Source organism: Oncorhynchus masou, chromosome 33, assembly GCF_036934945.1.
Source record: "Oncorhynchus masou masou isolate Uvic2021 chromosome 33, UVic_Omas_1.1, whole genome shotgun sequence".
Taxonomy (NCBI): domain Eukaryota; kingdom Metazoa; phylum Chordata; class Actinopteri; order Salmoniformes; family Salmonidae; genus Oncorhynchus; species Oncorhynchus masou.
Window position 1 is genome coordinate 21,141,500 of NC_088244.1, and position 12,557 is coordinate 21,154,056.

General features: G+C 44.3%; 1 protein-coding gene across 1 annotated transcript in view; it reads right to left on the minus strand.

Annotated features, from left to right (window-relative positions):
- The window catches only part of LOC135527997 (cadherin-4-like), a 577,992-nt gene extending 575,456 nt beyond the window's left edge, over nt 1-2,536 (minus strand). Inside the window, exons 1-2 of the mRNA XM_064956738.1 lie at nt 2,245-2,536; nt 103-214 (exon numbers count right to left, since the gene is read on the minus strand). Coding sequence (XP_064812810.1) covers nt 103-214; nt 2,245-2,301 — 169 coding nt within the window. The 5' untranslated portion in view covers nt 2,302-2,536. The remainder of the gene's footprint in view (nt 1-102; nt 215-2,244) is intronic.
- Between the last annotated feature and the right edge of the window lie 10,021 nt (nt 2,537-12,557).

Consider the following 12,557-nt stretch of genomic DNA (forward strand, 5'->3'; position numbering starts at 1 on the left):
TATTCAGATTTCCTTTCACTGTCATTAAAGCGGGGAGCAGCTCGTGCGCTCGCCTTCCGCTCTCTCCGCTGAAAGAGAGAAGTGAAAAGTTAAAGAACTTACCTTGAAGTATGCTCCGGCCTTGCAGTACATCCCTTGAAATAAGCACAGAGTAAAAGCTTTGTGAGAAGCCAGGTCTGCAGGGGGCTTTGGACGCCAGCTTTCCATTAGTCCCCTGGGAGAGAAAAGAGAATACATTGTTGGTGAGACATCTAGAAACATGGAATCCATTGAATCAGTTGCTTCTCTGACCCTGGAAGTTGAAGGAAAGTGCTCATGCCTTGGCAGCAGCTATACAGGAGAGATAGAGAGATTACCATGGCTCCCCTTCCACCACTGGGCTTGTGATCTATCTGCTGCCGGGGCATTCAGGTGAAATAAATACACAGTTGTATGGCAGTGAATATCAAGACAACATAATACTTTTCAAATAATCAGGAGAGAACGAGGCTTGTTTGACCTAACACTCTCCCCATTATTCATTCCAGTCTGGGAATAGGAAAGGGGGAGCAGACATAACAGATATGGGCACTCAAGGGATTTGGAGTGTGTGGCCGACATGGATACACACACACACACACACACACACACACACACACACACACACACACACACACACACACACACAACAAAGGTATTCCCTTGGTGGCTGCAGAGCTGATCCACCCTGCTCCAGATCTCCCTCCGCCACCATCAAAAGGTCTGCCTCTATACTGGGACTCTGAGCCCTATTCAATCCAAATCAGGGATCAGTTTTTATTAACAACTTTATAGACAAATTCCAGTGCAGCATTAAAGCAAGTTGGATTGAATGTGCAGCTGAGTATTTGTGTTACACATTTTAAATGTGCTTTTAATGAATTAAACACTAATTCAACATACATTTGTCCAATACATGAAAGTCGTTTTTATTTATCCTGTAGACCCGGTAGACTAAGTACTAGCAGGCGTGGTCCTCACTACAGGGGGCAGTGGAGGTATCTACTGGAAGCAGGTGGAAGCTTATCTGATCTGAATTGTCTCTCCACTAACTGGGAATGACACTCAAACTGCCAGAGGGCACAGAAAATTTAATGAGGGCTCATTGTGTGGGATAAATTATGCTCCCTCCACACGCACACAGACGACACAAACACACCAGTTGAGTGTGTGTGATACACGTTAGTTACAGTGGAAAGCTTCAGCTCCATTTAAATAACTTTAGAGCTGTACTATGGTGATATCCATACCACACATCTGTCACTCCTGGTAGCCTAATGACGATGATAATTCAAGCGTACCATGGAAATACCAATGCATCTATCATTTTCCAACAATGCGGAATCCAGCGACCCTAGAACACGCCGCTGGGCTAGAGGAGGCAGACTGCAAGTTATGTGTGGGGAAGACAAAACCCGACTGCGCCCTACTATAAGCCGGCAACACCAAGCAAGTTTGGAACACCAAAACGGTCCTGTTTACTGGATTGCGGAGAATGTAATTAGTTATTGACGTATAGCAAATTAAACATTCACCTTTTTATACTTTAAGGCTATATTTGGAGCTGGACATAGGACATGAGTAAAATATGTGTTTTAATAAAGTTGGCTCATATAACAAACGAGTTAAGGATAGGAAATTCCTTAAAACAAAAGCTGAATATTCCTAATAGACTAAGTAGCTAACGAGTGGCATTTGTGAGGTTTCGAGTTAACGTTAGACTAATAGCTCCGTTAAAATAAGGAAATTAAAAAAGACAGCATTTCGCACCATTATCACTCGCTCAATGAATATCAAGGAAAGTAACAAGATAATACATAGCCCATGTAAGGGTATCTAGTGCACGGCATCAATTCAGTCAGAATTTGATTGAGGGGTAAAGCGGCGGTGAGAATATTCATAAATCATTTCCTCCAGCCTACGCTTTACATTATTTGTGTTAGGCTAATACAAAATGCTTTGAGACCAGGTTGAGTGTTGTGTGAGAAAACGAAAGACAGGTCTCATTCAATGGCAGATCTTGTTGGGGAATAATATTAAATATAAAGGCTGCGCTTCGAAAAGAAAGTACTTGTGTTGGAGAACAAGTCAGTCGAAATAGAATAAACAAGTTCAGGATCAACCCAAAACATTTTAACCGTCTCTAAAAATGTACGCTCCGTAACACTGTGAGCAGCATAGGAGCGAAAGACTTCCATAATGTTATAGTAAAATGGGAAATCTCACCCAAAACGTGGCCAGTTGTAAGGCTGCTGTCAGCATGAGAATGGAGACAGTTTTCATCGTTGCAAGCAAGCGGAGGCTGCTTGAGCTGGAAAAGGCTAAAAGGCTCGTATTTCTTCTCTGGTAATTGTATAATTTCCCCGCGGTGTGATAGCTGGTTTGTTCCCCCTGTGCTCCGCACTTCCAGTGGTAAGCTCTTCAGAAGTAGAAAGCCCGTCCCTACTCCCCTCGCTCTCTCATCTGCAGGTGAAGAGCGTTGCTCAGCTCAGCACCAAAGGCATCGAAGCCAGCGTCACTCCAACCCCTCCTCTCGCCCGGCGCCGGAGAATCCCACTTAAAGACACACAGTGGAGTGGTAGTTAAATCAAGCTACCTGATTCTCTGGCTTCCGCTATTGCCCTAACGTTGGATGAGAGTTCCCCCCTAATTACCGTAAAGGGGACACGCGAGTGATTTGTTCGCTAACCCTAACAATTTTCTTAACCCTTTTCCTCAGTTTCCTAACCTGCTGCGTAAATTCGAACCTGAAAGACACTTCGGTAGCGAAGTGGCGTGAAAATAGTTTTTCCGTCTGTAAAGGGTGAGGTAAGCTATTCATATTTATTATTTCAATGCTATACTATCGCAATTCTCCACTTGCATTGTGTGTGTGATATGTAATAAATAGGTAATTGCGGTAATAATTTAAAATGTTGAGACGAACAAATCATCACAGCCAACCATATTCATTGAAATGGTAATGTCACAGATATCATATGCACTGTGTCCAGTACTGTCAGTGTGTATTGGTGTTCTCAACATTCTCCTAACGTGGCATTTACCATAAAATGCCTACACGGAACACAAACCGGCTGCGCGCGTGCGCCATCGTGCGCTGTGGTGCATACATTTATTTTGTCCCCCCACACCAAACGCAGACGCTCGTTGGCGCGTGCGAGCAGTGTGGGTGCAATAATTGAATAACATTGATTTCTACATTTAATTTGCGACACACGGGACATGTCAGGTCTGGTCAGCATGTTGCAAAATAAATGTAGAAATCCTTGTTATTCAATTATTGCACCCACACTGCTCGTGCTGCGACACCATATAAGTCAAATGATGAAAAAGCGATCACCATATAAGTTAAATATGAAAAAGCCTGAAACGAGGAGAGATTACTAGAAACGATTCGGTTGGCCGTTTTATGTGTGGATTTGTTGTCGGAGTAGAGGTCCTTGTGCATTTCAGGTAAAATAACAACTCAATGTTTATATCCCAGGACAAATTAGCTAGCAACAGCAAGGGGGGGGCAAAATACATTTATAGATAGAGCACGATGGCGCGCGCGCAGCCGGTTTGGGTTCCGTGTTAGCTAGCCACTTAGGTCTGTGTGCCACTAACCACGGAGACGTTGAGCTCTCTCTGATTGACAGCTCTCTCTCCACATCGGAAAGGTGCAGGGCTATGAGCCAATGGGTTAATCCCATCAAAAGCAGAATGAATGTGTGTTAACCAACGCCTGCTCATTTCCCTCCTGACATTAGGTGTTTTACCACCTCTCCCTCTCATCTAAATCCTCTGGTGCTGGGGATGAGTTATGACACTTATATCACTGGGCCCTTTTACTATCTGCTGGTGGTGTGGTTGGAATTGGGTCCTGTCCTGTCCTGTTAGATGCCTTGATTGACAGACTTGGTTGCTGAGCTCTGTGTGTGACCGATATGCTATGGAACCAGGGTTGTCTGCTTTCAAGACTGTGTTAGCTGATGCCTAGGCATTGGCTGAGGGAGCTAATGCAACTATTTAGGTCTCAAGTACAGTCACCAAGATGGAGATGCCTCTCTTATTAGGGGTCCTGTGTGGCTCAGTCGGTAGAGCATGGCGCTTGCAACGCCAAGCGTCGTGGGTTCGATTCCCGCTGGGACCACCCATATGTAAAAGTAGTGGCCCCAGCCGACTTGTAAGTCGCTTTGGACAAAAGCGTCTGCTAAATGGGATATATTATTATATATTATTATTAAGTTCTGTTAGGATTTGATTTGATTTGAAAGCCAGTCACTGACATCCAGCAGCTGTTTTCTCCTCACAAACAACCCTTACATGCTGACCAGACCGCACACGTTGCGTGCGCGAGTGTTGCAAAATAAATGTAGAAATCCTTGTTATTCAAATATTGCACCCACACTGCTCGCGCATGCCAACGAGCGTCTGTGTTGCCACAGGCTAAAATAGAACACATTCCTATTACTGATGCAGATCGCGCTGAAAGTCCTGCCTCTACCATCTCCTCATTGGTTTATAGAAGCAGGTACCCACGTGCCATCTCCTCATTGGTTATACCCACGTGGGTGAATGAAAGACAAACTGTTTTGCCAGTAGTCGTGGTAATACAATGAAAGTTTAGATGCGATCACCATATAAGTTAAAGGATGAAAGAGCCTGGAACGAGGAGAGATTACTAGAAACGATTCGGTTGGACGTTTTATGTGTGGATTTGTTGTCGGAGTAGAGGTCCTTGTGCATTTCAGGTAAAATAGCAACTCAATGTTTATATCCCAGGACAAATTAGCTAGCAACAGCAAGCTAGCTAAATAGGACAAATTAACGTTAGCTAGCAAGTGCAAGCAACAAGCTAATTTGCCATACATGTTTAATGCTGTCCCCAAATTAATGTCATTGGTTCAGAGTTTGTTTTGATATTTTAACCTGCGTGTCGAGATCGTGTTTGGTGTGGGGGGGCAAAATAAATTTGTGCACGATGGCGCACACGCGCAGCCGGTTTCAGTTCTGTGTTACCTGCTTAACTCCCTACTTTACTGATCACGGCTGGGGTGGTTTATTATGTCACCTTATATTATTCAAAACACTCCAGTAATCTGGTAAACATGGAGACAGCCTGGGACTAATGGCAGAATGACAGAGTAGTGGAGACAGGTGGCATTGCGCTCAGACCTCAGTAAGCACTTTCTCAGGGGCCGAGTCACCCCAGCTTTACTCATAGTAATGATGCTTTCATTACCCAGGCTGCCATTGGGATGCTAGACATGTCCCACACACACACACACACACACACACACACACACACACACACACACACACACACACACACACACACACACACACACACACACACACACACACACATATACCCCCCCCACACACACGCACGTACACATAGACATACACATACACACACTCACACAAACACCTAGCTGGAATTGACTGATTAGGTAGCAATTCTGTACCCCCCTTGTGTCTCTCTCTCCACTCAGCTTGGAGCCCATTAATGCAAATCACAGCCAAAAACAAGAGACAACAAAAAAGATCATGTGAAAAAGTAGGCTTTTACAACAGGTAGATTTCTGATTAAAAAAACTACTGTGCTGCCAAATTTTTCTCTCTTTCTGTTTTTCTCTCTCGTTCTCTCGCTCACTCTTAAATTCTGCCATTAGCTACTGCTGTAGTTCTCCACTGACTCCCTCCACAGTATCTGTTAATAGGGAGAGCAAACAAGTCAACACAGTGGCACTTCCATGGAAAGGTGTATCCCTCCGGAGGAGAAAGGGGAATCAGGATATGATCCCATCTATTCCAATATCCTGTGTCACTGCCTGGGCTTGACCCAGCAGGCGCACTGCTCAGACGATGATGGATTCAGAGACTAGTGGACAGCTCTGGAACAAACACAGTGAGGGAGTAGGGATATTCCAGGCATGGGGTAACAGGGTACTCCATTGTTCGATTTTCCCACAGTAGAAACAAATGCAGCTGGATAACCTTAGCGTCAGGGAAAGGACATGGTGCCCAATCATACTGAGACAATATAAAACTTGACCTCATGAAGTTGAGAGAGTATTATGTAACCAGAAAGCATTAAAAGGTCTACATGGGAGATAAATGTGGGTTGGTAAGAGTGTGACATTGTGCCGCCGTTTTGTAGTCATATTTTCCTTAGCGTTATGGGACTTGTTTAAGTTGTATAATGACGTGTCATAAAGATCTGTCTTAACTGTCAGACTTCCTTTACTACATGTTTGCAAACACATCCTCACACAGACACATACAGACATACACTCATCAAAAAAAAGGGTTCCAAAATGGTTCTTCGCCTGTCCCCATAGCGGAACCATATATATATATATATATATATATATATATATATATATATATATATATATATATATATATATATATATATATATATATTAAAAACTTTTTTTTATGATTCTACAGATAATAGACAGAACAGGTAGAGGGCAGAACATACAGATACCCTACCAAATCAAACCCACCCCAACCCCACCACGCTCTAACAGAGCCCGACCCCAAAACCAGACTTTAAGCAGGCATGATATACAATGAGTAGTTTAATCAAATAGAAAAAAAATACAAAGCTATCATAAAACAAAAAGTAAAAAAATAGTAATAATAATGATACAAATTCTCCTTTTGGGTTGGTTTATGGAGTTGTAAAATGAACTGGGTCCATGTCTTCTACAAAAGGAAAGGTTGCCAGATATGATAAAAGGTCATTGCAGATCCCCTAAATGAGTACCTTTTTCAAAATGTATAAAACATATAAACTGAAATGTCACATTTACATGAGTATTCAGATCCTTTACTCAGTACTTTGTTGAAGCACCTTTGGCAGCGATTACAGCCTTGAGTCTTCTTCGGTATGACACTACAAGCTTGGCACACCTGTATTTGGGGAGTCTCTCCCAATCTTCTCTGCAGATCCTCTTCAAGCTCTGTCAGGTTGGAAGGGGAGCGTCGCTGCACATTTATTTTCAGGTCTCTCCAGAGATGTTTGATCGGTTTCAAGTCTGGGCTCTGGCTGGGCCACTCAAGGACATTCAGAGACACTTGTCCCGAAGCCACTCCTGTGTTGTCTTGGCTGTGTTCTTACACACTGTTGTTCTGTACTTTGCTCCGTTCATCTTTCCTTCGATCTCACAATCACTGCCACTGAAAAACATCCCCACCGCATGATGCTGCCACCACCATGCTTCACCGTAGGTGTAACCAATGTCAAATGACTAACTAGTTAGCGGTGGTGCGCGCTAATAGCGTTTCAATCGGTGACGTCACTCGCTTTGAGACCTTGAAGTAGTGGTTCCCCTTGCTCTGCAAGGGCCGTGGCTTTTGTGGAGCGATGGGTAACGATGCTTCGTGGGTGACTGTTGTTGATGTGTGCAGAAGGTCCCTGGTTCGAGCCCGGGTAGGGGCGAAGGGACGGACTAAAGTTATACTGTTACATAGGGATGGTGCCAGGCTTCCTACAGATGTGAAACTTGGCATTCAGGCCAAAAAGTTCAATCTTGGTTTCATCAGACAAGAGAGTCTTGTTTCACATGGTCTGAGAGTCTTTAGGTGCCTTTTGACAAACTCCAACCGGCCTGTCATGTGCCTTATACTGAGGAGTGGCTTCCATCTGGCCTCCATCACTCTAGTTATACCAATAGTAGGCTCTGGCATGGAGCGTTATTTCACTCATTCAGGGGAGGGTGTTTTTCCCTTACATTGCAATCAAACACATACTCACACATGTGCATTAATGCACAAATGTAGAAGCGCACACGCACACACATGCACTCAAAGGCTATTTGATTGCATTTCCTATTTGATTTGATCTTTAAGGTTTTTGTGGGGTCTGTTTTCCAGACTTGTGGACTCTAGGACCTGACTCTATCCCTTCTTCAGATGTGAAATAGTACATGGGATACTCTGTCATTCAGCGTGGGACGGTGAGTAAATTCTTCCATTCAATTATCGGAGCCTTTGCCCAATAAAAATACCATCTGGGTGCTAGCAATAGATTAGTTTAAGGCCATACAAAATTATTAAATCATTCCCAGTGAAAGTGTCTCTGTCCCCCTTCAAAAGATTCAGACTTTTTATGTTTGTTACAAAGCTAGAGAATGCTGATGCACTGGGCACCAGAGCCTGTGCCCCCTGGAACACCACGACCGGACACCTACCAAGGGTCAGGAGAGGGGGAGGGATCTCCTGTCTGACCCCCGACGACCACCCTCTCTGCCCAAATGGTTTATTCATATACCAGGCTACCAGTATGAGCACAGACACATGGCAGTGTACTATGCACAGGACTTAACTCCTAACATGGCAGCCTGTGAGGTATTGGTACTGTAGCTATGGTACATTTACTGCATAATACCACGACCTACTGGCGGGTCAGAGCACAGCGGGCAAACTGTTTGAAATGACAAACTCAGACAAATCCTCACACACATAGGTAGACCGACAGTACAGCAAAGTATTTCTCATAGTGTCGACACATGCCCTCCAGAAATCCAAACCCAGGAACATATGGCTGCATCTCATTCAGCAGACGCTGCTCACCTCCAATCCACCTTAGCACATTACTTTAGGGGCTAACACATACACAGACATGCGCATACATAGAATTGACATGAACGCGCATGCACACAAACACACACACACAATTAATTATTGATTGATTGATAAACCGATAGATAGATACCGTTGAAGTCGGAAGTTTACATACACTTAGGTTGGAGTCCTTAAAACTCGTTTTTCAACCACACCACACATTTCTTGTTAACAACTATAGTTTTGGCAAGTCGGTTAGGACATCTACTTTGTGCATAACACAAGTAATTTTTCCAACAATTGTTTACAGACAGATTATTTCACTGTATCACATTTCCAGTGGGTCAGAAGTTTACATACACTAAGTTGACTGTGCCTTTAATTAAACAGCTTGGAAAACTCCAGAAAATGATGTCATGGCTTTAGAAGCCTCTGATAGGCTAATTGACATAATTTGAGTCAATCGGAGGTGACCTGTGGATGTATGTCAAGGCCTACCTTCAAACTCGGTTCCTCTTTGCTTGACATCATGGGAAAATCAAGAGAAATCAGCCAAGATTTCAGAAAAAAATTGTAGACCTCCAAAAGTCTGGTTCATCCTTGGGAGCAATTTCCAAATTTCCTGAAGGTACCACGTTCATCTGTGCAAACAATAGTACGCAAGTATAAACACCATGGGACCACGCAGCCGTTATACCGCTCAGGAAGGAGACGTGTTATGTCTCCTAGAGGTGAATGTACTTTGGTGCGAAAAGTGCAAATCAATCCCAGAGCAATAGCAAAGGACCTTGTGAAGATGTTGGAGGAAACGTGTACAAAAGTATCTATATTCACACATTCCTCTGCTATGTCCATCAGTCATTATCTGGGTAAAGTAATAAACTAGACTCCAGCCACCCAAGCCATAGATTGTTCTCTCAGCTTCTGCATGGCAAGCGGTACCGGTGCAAGTCTGACACCAACAGGTTTCTGAACAGCTTCTATCCCCAAGTCATAAGACTGCTAAATAGCTAACAGAATGGCTACACGGACTATCTGCGTTGAACCTTGTATTTGTATTTTTGCACTGTCTCTATGCACACTCACAGGACTCTACACACTCAGGCACACTGACACGCCAACACACACATAACATGCACACACATTTATGCTGACTCTACACAAATGCACACATACTCACATGAAATCATAATTTACTCTGCTGCTACTCTGTTTATCATATATCCTGATTTCTAGTCACCTTACCCCTATAAAGTATCTATCTACTTCGAGCGATCCAGTATCCCTGCACATTGTAAATATGGTACTGGAGCTGACCCTGTATCTCGAATGCTTACTTACTTTCTCATGTTCTTCTTATTTCTTATTTTTATTTCTTGTGTGTGTGTTTGTTCTACTTTATGTTATTCTTAGTATTACATTTGTATTGATTACTGCATTGTTGAGTTTGGAGCTTGCGAGAAAGGCACTTCACTGGACTTGTGCACGTTACATTAAACTTGAAACTAGACTGCAGGCTCCACGGCTGCAGGCTCCAAGGCTGCAGGCTCCACGGCTGCAGGCTCCACGGCTGCAGGCTCCACGGCTGTCTGCTCAGGTGTCCCTGAACGATGCCACTCAACTAGAGGATCCTTCATTCATCATCGTCTGCAGAGCGTAGAAATTAAACCCCAAAAACGAAGCAGTTTTCCAGCATCTTAGATTCTGGGGCCAAGACACTTCATCAAACAACAGATCATCAAAACACACTTTGTAAGAAAAATTATTTCCGCAGATGATAAAACCAATTTTTCAAAGACCAAGTATAATGGAATTCATGAAAAGGCAATTTCACCCTTGGGTAGAAATGGGGCAGCCCAGTACGGGTATGTTTGGTTTTTTGTAAAGTTGATTTCCTTATTGTAAACACAGTGCTAGTGCATACAGTACATTGACACTCCATTGCATCTCTAGTGTGTGTGCATGGCAGTGCATGCTGCAATCATTAAAGCTTCTTTGCGAGTGTCTTAGCTGTTCAAACAGTGACCAGGGATAGACACACACATTCCTCTGCTATGTCCATCAGTCATTATCTGGGTAAAGTAATAAACTATGTGTTTTTTTTTTGTGTATGTGTGTGCATGCGTGTGTTTGTGTATGTATATGTGTGTATGTGTTTGTGAGCATTTGTGCGTGTGTGAATATGTGTGTGTGTGTATGCTCATGTGTGTACCACCCACATAGCTACAGTATACACTGACTGCACAGAGAAAGATTTAGTCATGCTGTGCTGGATCCATAGATTTACATATCTTTAGACTCAGGACCTTGACACAATAAGACAGAGAAAAGCTTCACCTTGTCCTACCTGCTAGGGATTATTTCTCCACTGTTTACACAAGTCAGAGGAGGCCTTGATTTCCTCCAGACTCAGAGGATGTACAAATCATTATGTATCTGCCCTAAAATGACCCTTGGAAAGATATCATATATACTGAGTTTATTCATATTGGAGAGACTGCATCTCAGATTGAACATGCATTTTAATTATATGAGTTCCATCTGGCCATGTATGAGTGCGCGCAACTCCAGAGATCGAGATTAAAAGCCTTGTAGCAAAGGAAAATATTGACAATGTCCCCTGTTGCATTTCATTAAGTCATTCATTAAAGCGTTCTAACATGACCATGTTTATTACAACCCGATCTCATTCAATGCCTTCTGTTCTCAGAGGGCAAATTACTCTATTCAATCCGTTTCCCCCTACATAAAGACACGCTGTGCCAGAGTCTGCCGTACTAGTTAACCTTTCCGACGTGCATTCGAGCCCCGTTTCAGCCACTTTCCTGCCCCTCTACTTTCTACTACCCCTGCCCCTCTACTTTCTACTACCCCTGCCCCTCTACTTTCTACTACACCTGCCCCTCTACTTTCTACTACCCCTGCCCCTCTACTTTCTACTACACCTGCCCCTCTACTTTCTACTACCCCTGCCCCTCTACTTTCTACTACACCTGCCCCTCTACTTTCTACTACCCCTGCCCCTCTACTTTCTACTACCCCTGCCCCTCTACTTTCTACTACCCCTGCCCCTCTACTTTCTACTACCCCTGCCCCTCTACTTTCTACTACCCCTGCCCCTCTACTTTCTACTACCCCTGCCCCTCTACTTTTTACTACCCCTGCCCCTCTACTTTCTACTACCCCTGCCCCTCTACTTTCTACTACCCCTGCCCCTCTACTTTCTACTTCCCCTGCCCCTCTACTTTCTACTACCCCTGCCCCTCTACTTTCTACTACCCCTGCCCCCCTACTTTCTACTACCCCTGCCCCTCTACTTTCTACTTCCCCTGCCCCTCTACTTTCTACTACCCCTGCCCCTCTACTTTCTACTACCCCTGCCCCTCTACTTTCTACTTCCCCTGCCCCTCTACTTTCTACTACCCCTGCCCCTCTACTTTCTACTACCCCTGCCCCTCTACTTTCTACTACCCCTGCCCCTCTACTTTTTACTACCCCTGCCCCTCTACTTTCTACTACCCCTGCCCCTCTACTTTCTACTACCCCTGCCCCTCTACTTTCTACTTCCCCTGCCCCTCTACTTTCTACTACCCCTGCCCCTCTACTTTCTACTACCCCTGCCCCCCTACTTTCTACTACCCCTGCCCCTCTACTTTCTACTTCCCTGCCCCTCTACTTTCTACTACCCCTGCCCCTCTACTTTCTACTACCCCTGCCCCTCTACTTTCTACTACCCCTGCCCCTCTACTTTCTACTACCCCTGCCCCTCTACTTTCTACTTCCCCTGCCCCTCTACTTTCTACTACCCCTGCCCCTCTACTTTCTACTACCCCTGCCCCTCTACTTTCTACTACCCCTGCCCCTCTACTTTCTACTACCCCTGCCCCTCTACTTTCTACTACGCCTGCCCCTCTACTTTCTACTACCCCTGCCCCTCTACTTTCTACTACCCCTGCCCCTCTACTTTCTACTACCCCTGC